Source organism: Engraulis encrasicolus, chromosome 11 (assembly GCF_034702125.1).
Source record: "Engraulis encrasicolus isolate BLACKSEA-1 chromosome 11, IST_EnEncr_1.0, whole genome shotgun sequence".
Classification (NCBI taxonomy): Eukaryota; Metazoa; Chordata; class Actinopteri; order Clupeiformes; family Engraulidae; genus Engraulis; species Engraulis encrasicolus.
The window spans coordinates 14,365,556-14,384,067 of record NC_085867.1 but is presented as its reverse complement, the minus strand read 5'-3'; the positions used below and the strand labels follow the sequence as shown (position 1 = coordinate 14,384,067).

The 18,512-nt window shown below is 46.3% G+C and overlaps 1 protein-coding gene across 27 annotated transcripts in view; it reads left to right on the top strand.

Moving 5' to 3' along the window:
- Positions 1 to 17,458, top strand: part of LOC134457921 (calcium/calmodulin-dependent protein kinase type II subunit beta) — a 122,603-nt gene extending 105,145 nt beyond the window's left edge. For 14 of the 27 annotated variants that reach the window (XM_063209964.1, XM_063209968.1, XM_063209969.1 and 11 more), the window contains 5 exons: positions 152 to 200; positions 11,622 to 11,697; positions 12,606 to 12,700; positions 13,763 to 13,997; positions 14,766 to 17,458. In XM_063209964.1, the coding sequence (XP_063066034.1) occupies positions 152 to 200; positions 11,622 to 11,697; positions 12,606 to 12,700; positions 13,763 to 13,995 (453 nt within the window). In that variant the 3' untranslated portion in view covers positions 13,996 to 13,997; positions 14,766 to 17,458. Of the gene's footprint in view, positions 1 to 151; positions 201 to 4,586; positions 4,647 to 6,767; positions 6,882 to 7,672; positions 7,847 to 11,621; positions 11,698 to 12,605; positions 12,713 to 13,762; positions 13,998 to 14,765 lie in introns of all 27 variants that reach the window. The other 13 variants (XM_063209950.1, XM_063209947.1, XM_063209948.1 and 10 more) reach the window with 3 other exon arrangements.
- Positions 17,459 to 18,512: the final 1,054 nt, after the last annotated feature.

Genomic DNA, 18,512 nt, shown 5'->3' with positions numbered 1-18,512 from the left:
GATCCGTATGGTTTGTCAATGGGGATTACTATTTGGTGTGTGTTCACATATTGCCGTGTCCATATGTGCAGTGCAGTATTAATGCATGCTTGTGTGTGGGTACTTGAAAACACATTGTGTTCTGTCTGTAATCCAGCTCTCTTCTCAACAGGAGTCGTCAGACAGCAGCAACACCACTGTTGAAGATGAGGACGTAAAAGGTTAGTGACACATACACACACAGCCCTTACTCAGCACAGTCAGTGCTCCTGTAGTCCCCAGCAGGGGCGTAGCAGCCAATTGTGGGCCCTATGTAGCCTGATAAACCAGACTAAATGTGGATGTCTAATTTAGTCTGGCCTCGATGCATAATACATCCGAAGATTGTTGATGAGAACAACCTTCCCTCAAAACCCTGCCCGCTTTGATTCAAAACACATCTTTGCGTTGTAATTGGTTTGCCAGATTCATGGCATTCTGGCTTCATTGAATCATTATGCGAGGCCAGACCCACCCGTAGACAAAACCTTTTGCCGTCCAGCGGGTGGCGCTGGTTCACCAGGCTAGGCCCTATGTACAATCAGCTCCAATGGATGTGCCTCCCATGCTGCAACTGGAGCATTGAATGGTAGGTCACGGGTTCGAAACTAGCGCAGGATGACCTCAGTTACATACGTATACACTCAACATACAGTCATATACAATAAACAATACCACACTAAAAGCTAAATACTAGCCCAGCGAGCTAAACCCCTACAGTTGAAAGCAAATTCAATGTGCGGCCTCTAGGGGCGTCTAGATTTCCAGGGTAGCTGAATACAATACTCTAGAGACAAATAGGACTGGGCTCATGCCTTGGTTTAATAAAGGTTTTAAAAAAATAACTTTTGGATAAGAGGAGTGCCTTGGACTCCCTCCTTTTTGAGGATTGGGCTCATGTTGGTATGTTACGTACAATAGATTTTTTTTTCAGAGCGGCCTTTGTGCTACCATTCTATGATTCCACATTATATTCTGTGGACCTTGCCAATTCCTCAAGAAGTTCATCTTCGCTCGTAATTCAGTTCAGGCTGTTAAGTTGTGATGGCACGTGTGGTGTTGAAGGGGTTAATCCAGAAGAGTGTGAGGAGGCTGCCTGGGGAGCCATTGTGTGATGTGAAGCCCAGTGATCCTGAGGCTCGGCTATTTCCAGCACAGCGCGCTACAATACAGTACCGGAGGCCGCACGTGATCAGGACCCCCCACGGGGACCCAAAATGGCACTTTCAATTACGGTACACTTTAGAGAACATACCTTCTCCAGCACAGTACAGCACAGAAAGCATACCATAGTATACACACAGTACAGGGCAATCATAGACTGTGAGACAACGGAACCAATTCTCTCTCATTTCATAGACTTTTACACAGAAGTAACTTGAGGTGTTGCGCACTGTCTATTCACTCTGGGTACTAATTCATGGTATTATGTACCCTTTGTGCAGAGCCTATGTTATAACCCCCAAGTATGTTACTTAAGGCTCTGAGTAATGTCATAGCAATGGTGTTATAATGTAGTTACAGTACATTAGTATATAGAGTCTTTTCAGCAATGAATGAATGCCCCCCCTCGACGGGCCCATCTGCGCAATGAGGCTACAGAATTCTCCAAAAGCACTGTAAATGTATTCAACACTGAGAAAAGGAAAGCATTCAGCCGCTAGAAAGCACTGAGGCATGCCTGAAATAACCTAGATATGGTAGGAATAGATACCCACAAACTTTCCCTTCTTAGTTACTTTGCCCAGTTTTGAAGGCACCATAGAAGAAGTGTCATTTATGCTTCCTTAAGTGTCAAATCTGCTGTTGAATTATGAATTCAACTGCCACTCACTCTCTCACCAGCTGTGTTCCATGCTGCTGCCTAGCTAGGTCATCTAAAACAGCATTTGTAGCTGATGCCTTGGCTTTATGCCTAATAAGATACATGCCTCTTTAGACAATGAATGCACTGAGACAGCCGGCTGGGAGCTAAATTTGGATACACTGCATATGTTTAAGGCACACCTGTTCCCAAGATAGGATAGGATAGAATGGAGCAGAACAGAACAGAACAGGTGAAGAGCCTCACAGTTGCTATCCAGAAATGCAGGATATGGTTTATATATATAATATACAGTATATATATAATACTGCCCACTAGAGGTGGGTACTGGCAAGGGGTTTCACGATTCGATGCGCATCACGATACACATGCCACGATGTGATACTATCACGATGCATTGTAATACATGTATTATTGTGATTCTTTGCGATATTTACTTCAGTACAGCAATTCTAGCAACTCACAAACACTTTGTGAAAGGATAATAGTATTTTTTGTCTTTCAGGAATAGTTAGATCTCATTGATATGCTTCTTCTGAATCATTCCTTAGAGAAAAAGAACTCTGTAACATCATTTGAATATTCTCACTAAAATTTTGATTAGATTTCTATCAGGCATCATTGAACTCTGTTTCATAGCACTTTAATTAAAAATGATGAGGCAAAGTAAAGATCCTACTGAGTTTTTGAATTGCTACACCTATTAATTCCCCTTAGGAGAAATGAAAAGAAACACACAACATAATATAAGACCTAATTTGTTCCTAAAAGGCAAAGTCAAGCTAATTCCAAGAGAGCAGTATATGTCTACCCTGGGGATGTCTGGTTGTCATGGCGCTGAATGCAGATGAAGTTGCGGCGGCCATGATTGATTTAAGAGGGGGGATAATAAACCAGCCAGGATGCAAATGAGTACAGGAGGTCCCTGGCACACGCACACACACACACACACGCACACACGCACACACACACGCACACACACACGCACACACACACACAAACTGTTGGAGCAAAATCACTGAAAACACTGTGAAGTCATTCAGCCATTCTACCAGGGGTCAGGCAAGGTGTGTGTGTGTGTGTGTGTGTGTGTGTGTGTGTGTGTGTGTGTGTGTGTGTGTGTGTGTGTGTGTGTGTGTGTGTGTGTGTGTGTGTGTGTGTGTGTGTGTGTGTGTGTGTGTGTGTGTGTGTGATTGTGTGTGTCTGTGTGCGTGCGTGCATGCATGTGTGAGTTTTTATAGTGGGTGTGTGTGAATGGGTGAAGTCACTCCGGGTAACACATTCAGGTGTCGCGGTTCATGCATTTTGATGATGTAAGTGCTGATGTGTGTGAGCTTCTGCTTAGGTGCGCGAGCAGTGTGTGTGTGTGTGTGCGCTTGTGTGTGTGTGTGTGTGTGTGTGTGTGTGTGTGTGTGTGTGTGTGTGTGTGTGTGTGTGTGTGTGTGTGCGTGCACGTCACAGTGACCTCCTCTTGATAGCCACTGAGCTCCTCACCTACTGTACTGTGTGTGTGTGTGTGTGTGTGTGTGTGTGTGTGTGTGTGTGTGTGTGTGTGTGTGTGTGTGTGTGTGTGTGTGTGTGTGTGTGTGTGTGTGTGTGTGCACGCGCGTGTGTGTGTGTGTGTGTGCGTGCCTGCGTGCGAGCCTGCGTGCAAGCCTGTAGGGTGCGTGCCTGCGTGTGTGTGCGTGTGTCTGCGTGCGCGCCTGTATGCGTGCGTGCGTGCGTGCGTGCCTGCGTGCGTGCCTGCGTGCGTGCGTGCCTGCGTGCGTGCCTGCGTGCGTGCGTGCGTGTGTGAGTGCCTGTGTGCGTGCCTGCGTGCCTGCGTGCGTGTGTGCCTGCGTGCCTGCGTGCGTGTGTGAAGCCGGAGGCTCCTGGCTGAGAGAACTCACTGGGTTGAACACTGGCAGGGGATGCTCAGGAGGAGGAACAAGGCAAGGGCACCTTGCAGCTATTTATATACGCTCAGTGAAACTCAGCAGAGAGAGAGAGAGAGAGAGAGAGAGAGAGAGAGAGAGAGAGAGAGAGAGAGAGAGAGAGAGAGAGAGAGAGAGAGAGAGAGAGAGAGAGAGAGAGAGTAGAACAGAGAAGAAATATTCATACCTTTTTGGCTCTGCGTGCATGTGGAGAGATGGAGGATATGATGCAATGAAATTTAAAAAAAAAAGAAAAGTGGGGAAAGTATATCCATTTGGGGTGTTTGCTCTTATTATTATTTATTGTGTGTGTGTGAGAGAGAGAGTGAGAAAGACCGTGTGTGTGTGTGAGTGAGAGCGAGAGAGACAGAGAGAGAGAGAGAGAGAAAGAGACAGAGAGAGAGAGAGAGAGAGAGAGAAAGAGAGGCTCCTGTTCTTGTACCTGCATGATTGTATGACTACCCACAGCACAACATCAGCTCCTTAGTACAATCTCCCTCTCACATCTTCTCTTCTCCTCCAAGTCTACTGAAATTCTGAACTCTGTCCAAGTTTTATATATGTTGCTTTCTCTCTGTCTTTGTGTGTGTGTGTCTGTGTCTGTGTCTGTCTGTGTGTGTGTGTCTGTGTCTGTGTCTGTCTGTGTGTGTGTGCATGTGAGCGTATGTGTGTGTGCCTTTGTGTATGTCTGTGTGTTTGTGTGTGTGTGTGTCTGTGTGTCTGTGTGGGTCTGTGTGTGTGTGTTTTTCTGTGTGTGTATATGTGTATGTGCGTCTGTGTGTGTGTGTGCGCGTGTGTGTGTCTGTGTCTGTCTGTGTCTCGGGTTCTAGCAGGCACCAGGTCTTTAGACAGCAACTCCAGCCACTCCACTGCTGCCCCTGTCATCTTCTGTAAGTGGCCTTAGCCAGCAGTTAGCACTAGCCCGCGCGCCGCCCTCGCCCTATGCTAGCACACACACAACCACACACACACACGCACGCACACACACACACACACACACACACACACACACACACACACACACACACACACACACACACACACACACACACACATTCAGTACATACAGTACCGTACATACACACACACACACACACACACACACACACACACACACACACACACACACACACACACACACACACACACACACACACACACACACACACACACACACACACATACAGTACCTACACACACACACACACACACACACACACACACACACACACACACACACACACACACACACACACACACACACACACACACATTCAGTACATACAGTACCGTACATACACACACACACACACACACAAGTATGCTATACACACACACACACACACACACAGACACACACACACACACACACACACACACACACACACACACACACAGCACACACACACACACACACACACACACACACACACACACACACACACACACACACACACACACACATTCAGTGCATACAGTACCGTTCATACACAGACATGCAAGTACCTGTATACTGTACATACATAGGCACACACACACAGACACACATGCATGCACATACACACATCGACTCACACGCATGCACCTCGCTACCCAGTAGATCTCCCAGAGCACAGCTAATTCGGGGCAAAGTAAGGCCTTGATCTGACGTTGATATCTGACTTTGGTTTCTGACTGAGGTGTCAAAAAAATCTGGTTCATGGCGTAAAATCCGTACCACCATATCACACACAGGCTACCTCCCTGAGTAACTGGTCTGTACCTGCCTTGAGTGCTCATCAGCTGATCAAGAACTCCCTGGAGTTCAGGGCTTTCACTTTCTGAAGTCAGGATTGACGCCTATCTGGTTAAATGGAGACATGATCGATACAAACAAAGTTGGTCTACTGTATGTTGGGGCCAGATCTACGTAGGCCTGCCATTGACTGTGCCCTGGGATATTTGCCTCCCTCGTGGTTGGCCTCGACGAAAGACGCTCTGCTTGAGTAAAGAGTAATATCCCGCAGCCTGCTCTCCCCCTTCCCTCGCAATATAATGGACTCTATTCATTCCAGCAAATCACAAGGACTCATTATTAGGCTTTAGCTGCTGTAACTAAGAACAACACCACCCCCCCCCCCTACTAGCTGACAGACACATGATCTGTACTTGATTGTGCTGACTGGTGGATGGTGGCCAAGGTCTGCAGAACAGACCCAGTGTAGCACTGTATGTCTATGGTCTGCAGAACAGACACAGTGCAGCACTGTATGTCTATGGTCTGCAGAACAGACACACTGTATGTCTATGGTCTGCAGCGTAAGCTGAGCACTGAGGGCCTGCCAGGCAAGCTCAATCAATTGATGCAGATGCTTGAGGCGGCGTTGTAGTGAAGGAGGATGTGTGATGCCGTGTCATGTTAGTCCAGCATGTTCGAGTAGATTTTCTTGATAGCCTGCATGCCGTTTTCTCTCTTAAAATGAACTAGTAGACATTGGTCATAGTGGGTAGAACTTTTTACTTATTACAAGCTAAATACTTCTGCTGTTAAGAGGTGGAATATGTGTGGCAGTGGGATAGGCATGGATTTGAATATGTTTGACTATGTGTAATGTAGTAAACGTGTTGTACTAGAGCTTTGTTGATCTGTACTCGCCCAATGACACTGATGCGTAGTGTTTCCGAGCATTTTCCAGTGCTTATCATGTGCTGCCATCTGTTGGCGGCAGGCAGCACAGCAACGTCAGTGACTTAAAACCGCATGTCCCTTATAAAACAGCTCCTCCATTCCTTTAACAATTGTGTGTATCTGACCAGCAACAACCCCTACACCCTCCACTACTCCCTTCTGCATGGGTTTGTGCACCTACCCTCCCGGCGCCTACCCAACCTCCGTGCTTAATCGAATCCTCTAAAACTGTATATTTCTCCCTCTATGGTACTTGCTTCCTGTATTCCCGCCATCTTGGTACACCCCAACCCCACCCCACTACCCACCTCTACCCCCTGCCATTCACCCACCCTGTTTCCAGCCTCCAAACTGTCCGACATCTTGGGCCAGGCGCGCAGGGCCTCGGTCCCCGCTGAGAGAGAGAGAGGCGGGGGCCACTCTGCTCCCTCACCCCCCCACACACCGGCCATGCAGAGTGAGTACTAGCAGCAAAAAGCCATCTACTACTAGGATGTTGTACCTACGGCTCTGGGTAGCAGAAGTGCAAAGGTCGAAATTGTAGATCTTGCCACCCCCACCGCACCCACGCACTTTAAAAAGCACTACACTGTAAATCATTGCGGCATGTTGAATGTAAAAAAGTAAGTTGTGTACATAGTAAAACATTGCAAGCCATTTAAACGACAAAAGTAAATTGCCCTGCTGCCTTAAGTTTGTATTAACTCCACTTGAGAAAACCTGATCTGAGGCAGCAGGGCAACTTACTTTTTGACTTTGAACTGGCTTGCAACGTTTTACGGTGTACACACACACCAGCATGTCTGTGCAAATGGTGTATCAACACACTGTCCTCTATCACTTTTTCCACCTTCTGTCTTTCTGTCTTTCCTTTCTGTGCCCTCTTTCCAAGAAAAAGTTGGTAACATGGCATGCTCTCTCTCCTCCCTTCCCTCCCTCACTAGCAATCAATCCTACGTGTTTTACTGTTGTCGTGTTCTTTGTGTTTCTCACTTGTGCTTCCTCTGTTGTTTATTGTTTACCCTGTTGTTCTTCTTCTTGTTTTTTATGTTGTCGTGTATGTCTCACTCTGTATGTCTCTCTCACCCTTTCCTCTCCAAAACCTCCAAACTCTTTTCCCTGTTCTTCACTGTCTTCACGGCTCTGTGATGGAATCCAACCATCGCCATCACCACGCCCCACTTGACCTCCCCCCGTCCTTCTCTGCCCCACTACCCAAACGACCCTGAAAAACCCCGCCGTTTCCAGCGCGTCTCACAGACCTTGTGAGCAATGTGTGGGGTGCCCCCGCGGCCTCAGCCCCAGGCCCCCAGGTTGCCAAGGAGACCCCCCGTGCCGCACCCCCTTCTTCTGGCCCCCACGCCCCCCCTCCTCCCTCCTCACACTCCTCTTCCTCTGCATCCTCTTCCATGACTGTACAGTGTGAGTACAATGCAACTCGAATGCATCCCCCCTCCCTCCCTGCACCTGTGAATAGGAAAGTTCACCCATACAGTTGTACTGTGCGTGTGTGTGTGTGTGTGCGTGTGTGTGTGTGTGCATGTGTGTGTACATGGCTATGTGAGTGGGAGTTGAAATGCATGTATTGATGCATTTGTTATTGAGGAGTGTGGATGTGTGCGTGCGTGCGTGCGTGCGTGCGTGCGTGTGTGGTAGAAGGTAAATAGAGAAAGGGAAAAGTATGTTTGTGCATGCAGCGTCAATGTGTTGTGTGTGGGCGGGTGAGACCAAGAGTGTGTGTGTTTGTGTGTATTTGTGTGAAGTTGTGTGCATGCATAGCAATCATAATGGTGAGTGTGTGTTTGTGTTAAGTTGTGTGCATGCATAGCAATCATAATGGTGTGTGTGTGTGTGTGTTGCTGTACAGTTTGAAATCCTCTCCTGAGCATCAAATGAAGGATTTAGGGTGTGAGTCACGCAGAGGATGACCCACTTGTCTCTCTCTCTCACTCTCTCACTCACACACACACACACACACACACACACACACACACACACACACACACACACACACACACACACACACACACACAAACACAGACACAGACACAGACACAGACACACACGCACACGCACGCACGCACACACACACACACACACACACACACACACACACACACACACATACAGAGAGAGAGAGAGAGAGAGAGAGAGAGAGAGAGAGAGAGAGAGAGAGAGAGGTGTAAAGATGAGCTAAGGGGCCCCCGTGGGCGACATGCTCGCTGGAGACCTGCTGGGTGTGATGGGAACGAGGGAAAGAGAAGGAGAGCGAGAGAAGAGAAATAGAGGGAGGAGGAGGAGGAGGAGGACATGTGAGACCTCATGTTGCTAAGCCCTATCACTGCAGGGGGAAGAATTGAGAAAGAGAGGGAAGGTACAGTAGAAGAAAGAGAAGGAAAGGAGGGAGAGAAAGGAGGGAGAGAGAGAAAAAGGAGGGAGAGTTTTAGGAGGTAGTTAGAGGGGGAAGGAGAGAAGACAAGAGAACCGAATGAAGGAATGAAGAAAGGAGAAGAGGGAGAATGAAACGAGAGAGAGAGAGATAGAGAGGGAGGAAGAAAGAGGGAGAGAGAGAGTTTTAGAAGAGTGATCGAGGTGGAAGGAATGAAAAAGAGAAGGTAAAGAGGAATGGAGGGAGAAAGAGAAATGAGAGAAGGAGGGAGAAAGACGGAGAGAGGGTGGATGGAGAGGTAGGGAGGAAGAGAGGGAGGGGAAGAGAGAATGATGTGAAAAATGGAGGGAGGGATGGATGGAGGAGAAGAGAGAGGGAGAAAGATTGAGAGGGAGACATGGAAAAGAGAAAGGTGTTGTGGAGAGAGATGGATCTAGGAAGAAAGAGGCAAAGAGATAGAAAAAGAGAGAGAAGGAGAGGAAGAGAGATGGAAGGAGGGAGGGAGGAAGGGTGGGAGGAGTAAATCTTCCCCAGCGTGCTAATGGACAGGAATAGCATGTTGAGCTCAGCAATCTTATAGGGAAGGAGAGAGAGAGAGAGAAGGGAAAAAAGAATAGAACACCAAGAAAGATACAGTAGGAAGAATAGGACAAATAGAGAGAGAAAGAGAGAGAGAGAACATGGGAGATAGAAAGAAGGGAGAAGGTGAAGTAGAGAAAGAAGAATGGGGGCAGGAAATTGGTTCAGTGTCAAAGTGAGAGAGAGAGAGAGAGAGAGAGAGAGAGAGAGAGAGAGAGAGAGAGAGAGAGAGAGAGAGAGAGAAAGAGAGAGAGAAAGAGAGAGAAGACAAGTCTGATGGGAAATCTGAGTGATCGAGACTAATAAGCCATCCTTTGATTGACGCGCCTCATATTTGACTGACACACGGCAGCCTTTGCATGTGCTCACTGTGCCTGTGCCTGTTCCTGTCCAGCAAAGAGGTGGCACTCCAATAGCGTAGGATTATCCGTTTGGCACTTGTGAGTTATATAGTGTGTATGTGTGTGTGTGTGTGTGTGTATGTGTGTGTGTGTGTGTGTGTGTGTGTGTGCATGCATGTTAGAAGGCATACTGTAGGTTTGTTTTGTGTAGTACAGAGCAAAAAAGCATTTGCACAGCGAGTGCTGTTTTTGTACAGAGTATTTGTGAAGGTTTGGGTTCAGGTCGCGAGCTAAGGTTCACACTTTTGTGCATGTTTGTGAGTAATTACTGGAACATTTTGCTGTTTGTGGGCAGGGTTAAGGATTTGAATCTTTTGCTTGTGTGTATCTGAACATATGCATTTGTAGGTTAGCCTGTATGCATGTCTGTTTTAGTAGTATGTGGAGTACGGAGTGTTTGTGTGAGTGCACAGGGTTGAGGATTTGAGGTTTTGGCCTGCGTACAGCACTGTACTCTGTGTGGTACTGTAGCTAAGCTTGGCTGGCATGCATGTCTGGAGTATGGAGGTGCTAATGCCCCGTGAGCACTGACTGAACCATGAGTCATAAGGCACTGCAGAATGACCAAGGACCTGAGAGGTAGGTCTGTCAGCCATTGCAGAAACACTAACACTTTAGAACTACTGTAGTAGCCTACATGTCAAATGACTGTGTGTACGTATAAATGATTTTTTAAGACAGATGTAGACCTAAATAAAAATCTCTCTCTATCTCTTTCTCTCTCCGTCTGTCTGTCTGTCTCTGTCTCTGTCTCTCTCTCTCTGTCTCTCTCTCTCTGTCTCTCTCTCTGTCTCTGTATCTCTGTCTGTCTGTCTGTCTGTCTCTGTCTCTGTCTCTCTCTCTCTGTCTCTCTCTCTCTGTCTCTCTCTCTCACACACACACACACACACACACACACACACACACACACACACACACACACACACACACACACATACAAGAGTCCTATGAATTGAGCTCCCATAATAGAGTGGCCTTGGCGTGTATGATTGTGCCTGTTCGAGTGTGTTCACATATATGTGTGTGGTTTTTCATATCTGCAGATTAGAGAGAAAGAGAGAAAGAGAGAGAGAGTTTTCCTAGAAACAAGCAATGTGTTCATCTTATCAAAAGCCACTGCATATGCACATGAATATCTCCTATAAATCTCCTCTACAAATGCATGTGTTGTGTGTTATTTGGGCATCCTTGGTTTTGATTGGCTAGACTTGGAGAAAAGTCAGTTTCTTGTCAGCTTCCTACAGTACCTGGCATCTCTAAAAAAAACAACAACAACCGTCCCTCAGAGAGGAAAAGCAGGTTTTTCCCTGCCTCCTCAACTCCTTCCTGCCTGATTTGCATCCAATGGATTGTATGTGGACTGTTATGAGACTGTATGGGTGCATCCCAATATGTGACCTTGCCTCCTCCACTCGCCTCCTCCACTCGCTTCTCGTCATGATGACATCACTGACAACAGCATTATATTTCAATATCTTGCAAAAGCTCAATTGTAAAGTCTTTTTCTCGATTGCAATTGGGATGGTGAATGAAAAACAGTCCCTCAAAAGCTGTTGTGGCTAGGCTGACAGCTGGGAAACTTTATCGTTTTCTCCACGGAGGAGGGGCCAGGAGGCGGGGCGAGGAGACAAGCACAAGTGGAGGAGGCAAGGTCACATATTGGGATGCACCCTATGACACTGACGAGTTAGAGCACCTCCTGGCTGTGAGAGGGGTGAAGTGCAACTCTGTCCTGTACCGCACCAGCAGCTTACTGCATAGCACCTGTGTGTCTCAGCAGCTTCCTGTGATGATAATAAAGTTGTGTGCATGCTTTCCCCCATTCCAGCACGCAAGCAGGAGATCATCAAGCTCACCGAGCAGCTGATCGAGGCGGTCAACAATGGAGACTTTGAGGCCTATGCGTAAGTCTACAGTATCGGCAGCATTCTCTCGTGTAAGACACACACGGTCCCTGTTATACATCAGCTGTTGCCAGAATGGCAATGACCAAGTCGTAATGTACTGTATTACCAAAGGCCATGTGCACTGTCATAGTGATGTAGTACTATGGAGGTAAATGTTTTTCTGTGACTATTACAGCGTTCCACTGGTGGAACAGCACGCATTAACCCATTTTAGCCTAAGGCACCTGCAAAAAATGCCTGCTGAATGCCTAAGACCTTTTTGGGAAAAGGTGCCCTCTGCCTATTAAAACCTAAATATCTCAGCCTCCAAAGAACATAAAACATGTAAAGTGCATAAAGTGCATTTAAAAGCTAGGACCCTCATCTCAGCATTAGAATGTGTCCATTCAGCTTTAACAAACCCACATTAGTAATAAAAAAGCTCAATCTCAAGAGCCTGAATGCAGCGTATACTGTATGTGGCTCCAGGTGCCAAAGGTCAAACGACATACAGTATAGGCAGTATCAGGCTAAAATGGGTTATGGGGCTACTGGGGCACTAAGTAGTTTTACCAGAGATAGTCTCTCTGGTTTTACTATTCTTGTCATGCAGCCCATAAGGTCCCCAGAGGCCATAGAGGGCAGCAAAGCTAATGCAGAGGGACCTTTCACCCCGACTGAACTGCTGAAGCTATTTTGGAAATAGGAATTGAAGGTTAAAAAATGGCTCCAACCTTAATACACTCTGAAGGTGTAATGACGAATGAAATCTAATTGTCTGTCTGTCTTATGTTCTTTCTTTGTTTCTTTGCTTCCTTCCCTCTTTCTTTCTTTCTTTCTTTCTTTATTTCTTTCTTTCTTTCTTTCTTTCTTTCTTTCTTTCTTTCTTTCTTTCTTTCTTTCTGTCCTCCTTGTTGGGCCTTTAGGAAGATCTGTGACCCTGGGCTGACGTCCTTTGAGCCGGAGGCACTGGGGAACCTGGTGGAGGGCATGGACTTCCACAGATTCTACTTTGAGAACCGTGAGCGATCATGTGCGGCCTCATAGCACCCACACAACCACAACAACAACAACAACAACAACAACACATATTCCTCTTTTTCCTTCCTCTTCTTCCTCTCCCGATTCATATATGTAAAGAGGATGACAGCTATGTCTGCTTTGTATCTGTCTTCTTTCTGCATCTTTCTGTCTGTATCTATCATGAATCTCTAGAGTATCAGTTTTTCTGATCATCTTTTTCTCCAATCCCACCACTGTTTGTATTGCCATTCTCTGATGTCTTGGCCTCTTTTGCTTTCCTTTATTTCATCCTTTCTGCCTCATTCTATTTCTCTTTCTCTCCACCCCCCTCCTCCCCCCCCATTCCCCGTCCTGCTGCAGTGTTTTCTGTGAACAGTTAGTACAGTTGCTTGTTACGACGTTGTCATAGTAATGTTACACTGTCGGACTCCTTTTCTCTTTCCCCCGCAATATTCTCTCTTTATGCATTATTCATGTCTGGATCTGCTGACCCTATCCTGACAGTCTCTCTCTTTCTCTTTCTCTCTCCATCCTTCCTCTCTGTCTCTCTCTCTCTCCACCTCTCTCTCTGTCTCGCTGTCTGTCTCTCTCTCTCTCACACACACAAACTCTCTCTCTACCGCTCACTCTCTCTTCACCTCTCTCTCTCTCTCTCTCTCTCTTGCTCCCCTCTCTCTTCCATCCCCCTTTCTCTCTCTCTTTCTCCCCCTCCCTCCCCTTCTCCCTCCCTGTCTCGCTCTCTCTCTCTTTCTCTCTCCCCTTCTCCCTCCCTGTCTCGCTCTCTCTCTCTTTCTCTCTCCCCTTCTCTCTCTCTCTCTCTCTCTCTCTCTCTCTCTCTCTCTCTCTCTCTCTCTCTCTCTCTCTCTCCCTCCCCTTCTCACTCTCTCTCTCTTTCTCTCTCCCCCTTCTCTCTCGCTGTCGCTCTCTTTCTTGCCTCTCTCTCCACCTCTCTCTCTATCTGTCTCTCTCTCTCCGTATTTATTTCTCCTTCTCCCCCACCTCTATCCACCCCCCCCCCTTTTCTCTCTCTCTTCCTCCCCCTCCCTCCCTCTCTCCTCAGTGCTGGCCAAGAACAGCAAGCCCATCCACACCACCATCCTGAACCCGCACGTGCACCTGATCGGGGAGGACGCGGCGTGCATCGCCTACATCCGCCTGACGCAGTACGTGGACGGCCAGGGCCGGCCCCGCAGCAGCCAATCAGAGGAGACCCGGGTGTGGCACCGCCGCGAGGCCAAGTGGCAGAACGTCCACTTCCACTGCTCCGGGGCGCCCGCCGCACCTCTGCAGTGATGGTATAAACACACACACATACATACACACACACACACACACACACACACACACACACACATACACACACACACATACACACACACACACACACACACACACACACACACACACATACACACACACACACACACACACACACACACACACACACACACACACACACAGCCATGTAAACAAAACAAACACACACAGGCACACACACACACAATCAAGCACATACACAGACACACACACACACATGCACATATGTACAGTACTAGCTAACACGCATAAATATGCACACTTTTGTATGTGATGCGTGTATGGTGCAAGATAGCATAGCCAACCATGCATGCCTGTACACTTATGTATGCACACACATATATACTACACACACACACACACACACACACACACACACACACACACACACACACACACACACACACACACACACACACACACACACACACACACACACACACACACAGTCATAGTTGTAAACCAGAAGACTGTACCTACTTCCAATCCTCAGGCATAGCCATTACATTACTCTGTCTCTCCTGCCGCACCTTGGCAGGAGAGGATCGCCCGACGCAAAAACACAGATGCACACAAACACCCCTCAACTGCCATTACTCTGTGAGAATGATTTTCTAAATGGCTTTGTGTGCGTGTGTGCGTGTGTGCGTGTGTGCGTGTGTGTGTGTGTGTGTGTGTGTGTGTGTGTGCGTGCGTGTGTGCGTGCGTGCGTGCGTGCGCGTGTGTGTTTGCTCATGTGATTGCAGAGCAGGGGCTGCAGTGGGTGTGTCTGACTGGCGTGCCATGGAGGGCGGGGGACATTTGAAGAGTAGGAAGAGAGAGAGAGGGAAGGAGAGAAGGAGAAAGAGAGAGAGAGAGAGACCGAGGAGACGGACTGAGATGGGACAGTGGAGAACGAGTGCAAGGCTGGGGAGCCCCCTCCCTGCAGTCCATGGGATATCCCTTCCAGCCCTCCAGCTCTGCACCAACCCTGTCCAGGCACTGCATGCACACCGCACCGTTGCCCTTGGTCGCCCCCTGGTGTTGTGGGGGGTCTCACTGCAGTGGCCGCCGCCAGCTGGAAGCAACACCTGCAGCACGACTGGCCACCATTTTTTGCCATATGAACTCTCCTTTGAAGCTCAACACGGCTGCATCCCCCCCTCCCGACACTCCTGCCTTGAGTAAGCCAAGACACCCACCACCCTTACACTCCACCTCCCCACCACTACCCCAACCCCAACCCCAGCACACTCCGCCTTGGTCGGATCAATATCACTGCTCAATATCCCCCCCTCCTCTCCTCTCCAACTAGGATCCACCGCACACATATCAGTCCAAGACTCATAGCCCCCGTGTGTTCTGCGTTCCGATGTTAGAACCATATCTGCACCGGACAAAAAGTGCTTCATCCTCTGACTAGGGTGGGTCAAACTATTTAAATCTTTGAATGAAAGTCCATATCATTAATGTTATTATTAGAATAAAATATTGCTATAATGATTATTGTTATTATTACTATTATTATTACTTAATTCATTATCATTGTTGGTAATGATGTTGCTCTGTTGAGGTTGTATATTAAATAGTAATATTCTTGATGCAAGTGGTAAATTTCTTTTATTGGAAAACAAACTTTTGTTTCTGTTTGTATTTTTAAAAAATGCATGAGTTTTTTTCAGTATTATTCTCAGTGGCTGTTTTTATGTGCTTGAGTAACAGAAAAATGTTCTTAGAATTTTACAACTCAGTGTAAATCATTTAACTACTGATCAGGGGTGCATTTCTCGAAAGCAAAGTTGTTAACCATTTAGCAGCTTGGGTAGTTACCAATGGGCAATTGCATTGCAAACGACAAAGTAGCTAACATAGTTAGCAACTATGGTTTCAAGATAATGGAAATGCACCCCAGAGCTCATGATTAGAGGAAGCAATGAATCATGGGAAATGCCTTCAAACAGGAAGTAGATTGGACGGAGGGAGGGAGGGAGGGAGAGAGAGGGGCTGGGAGATCTTATATTAGGGTTCCGCTGTTTGCTCACCCCCAAACCCTGTCTTGCCATCTTTGTGTCCTTGTTTGACTGAAAGTAGATGTTATCGTTTCATGTTGCAGCTTTCTAAAAAATAAATAAACGTGTCACTTTTACCGGTATAGTTATCATAGGTTGACCTTCGCCATGACAGCAGCAGCCATTAAAAATTGAATTACTGTAGACATACAGTACATGGCTGTAGCTGAGTAAGACCTTTTTTCTAAACATGTTGGTTTTGAAATCTCTGCACCTCTACTTTAAACGTCCTTCTTTACTTTCATGTAAAACTGAGACTTAACAGGTGGTGTTTTGTTTGAAATGGTGGAGCAAAGAAGAAAGTACGCTTGGCTAAATGCAATTTCTAAATTACACTTACAGCTGGAGCCACACTTATAGAAGGAATTTAAGTTTGAGTAGGTTTTTTTTAGTGTTTAGTATTTCAATGAATTAATTTTGGGGTATTTTTGTATAGAGATATTTGAAAGCTTTTACGGAATAGCGGATACTGTAGGCGGTAAGGTTGAGGCTGTGAATTGTTACCTTACAGACACCCATAGGACAGACAGCAGAGAGGAATTCAGTGGCTTAGCTCAGTTCCAGCCTGTGTTGCTGCAGCAATAAGAGAGGGGAACTGAGGAGGTCATCCTGGTGAAGTCAGAAACAGCGGAGAGATTAAACAGCTTGTGAAAGGAAGTGACACGGCCAGGTCGAAGTGTCCTGCTTGCAGAGGAAATTGTTGCCCTTTTCAAAATGAGCTGTGGTAACTAGCTTCCACCCAGTTACACCATGCGCTCTGTAAGCAGTCGAGTTTACTTCCCTCAGTCAAAGGGTATGCGTTCAGCATAGTGTGATTTTGGTCCTCCATCGCGTGGCCTAAACATTTGCAGGAAGTGTCAGAAAGAGGGAATAAACTTATTTTGGAAAGGGCAACAGTCTTCTGCAGGTCCTTTCTCTGGCACTTTTTGACTGATGCCACCTGACGGGCTTCATGTTCTTGTTTGCTCAATCTTATGCAAGCCTTTCTTGCACTGTATATGATCACGATATTGAGGCAGACATTTATGAAGTGTGTGTAGTTGTATGTATGAGCCCCACCATAGTATTTTGTGGGTGCTGCTGCAATTGTCAAACTGAAAAAAGCAATGGAGAAGGTTCTCAAAATCAGAAAAATAGGATTTTTTTATTTGTAAGAGGTGCTTCATTCAGACGGTATTACTGCCAGCTTTAGTGCTGAAAGATCACTAGTAGGATAAGTTGTTTACTTATAAAGAAATGTATGGAAGAATCAAAGAATATCAGAGAATATATCAGAATATTTATTTGTCGGAGTTGATTTATTGTTATCGTAGAGGGATAAACCCAGACAAGCAAACTAACATTGTTGACATCTGTTTGCATGTAAAAGTGTGTGTGTGTGTGCGTGCGTGCGTGCTGTGCGTGCGTGCGTGCGTGCGTGTGTGTGTGTGTGTGTGTGTGTGTGTGTGTTTGTGTGTGTGTGTGCGTGCGTGCGTGCGTGCATGTGCACATGTTGGAGTATTCAGTCAAATCTATGAGAGTATGAATCAGATGATCAAAATAAATGCACTGCTCGGAAGACAAATGGTACAGTAACATAAATAATGTGACAGCCACAGTTTTGTACTATTTTATATGACAAATGCTGGTCTTAACTGAGTAGGGAGATAACGATGACATAAATAATCACGTGTCGAACCCATGGCTGTAAGTCTGTTAACTCTTTAACGTTTTTGATATATTTTTTTCATGTTTGTTCTCCCTTAAAATGTGACATCTCTTATTTTGTTGTTGTCACATCGAGCTCTGCTTGTGTGATGACTGGGTATGGGGGATGAGGGTGGGTAAGGGGATGGTTTTGGTCAAACCTTACAGTGGCTGAAAGTAGAGTATTTGCCCCTCCGAGGACAACAAAGAAACCTGGTGTGAACTCAGACCATAGATATACACACCCTTTATATCTATGTCATCTGTGTTCTATATCTATGAACTCGGACTAGAAAAGGCCCAGACCTGTTCCCAATCTGTCCTCTATCGCCGCCTTTCTCCTTGGAGCAGTAACTGCAACAGCATGTTGACAAAGTATAGTGTCAGTATCTCTTTCTCTCCTGTCTATGTGCAAATACTCAAACACGACAGATTAATATAAAACGTTTTTTAAAACTTAAATATATTGTACATCCACAGTTATGTAGTGGTAACATAGGTGACATCTATTTGCATGAAATTCAATGCATTTGGTGTTTTTCTTTTTTTTATTTCATATTGTTGCTTTCTTTTTTTTACTGAATGCTAGTGAGTTATAATCCTCTATCTACTCTCTGAACTTTGTATGTGCATACACTTATTTTTTTTGTCTCGACATGACAGTGATGAAAATGATGATAATGACGATGGTAATGACCTATCGTGGCAAAAGATGACGCATTGATGATTGTATTGCATGCTTTTGTATTGGGTTTCTTG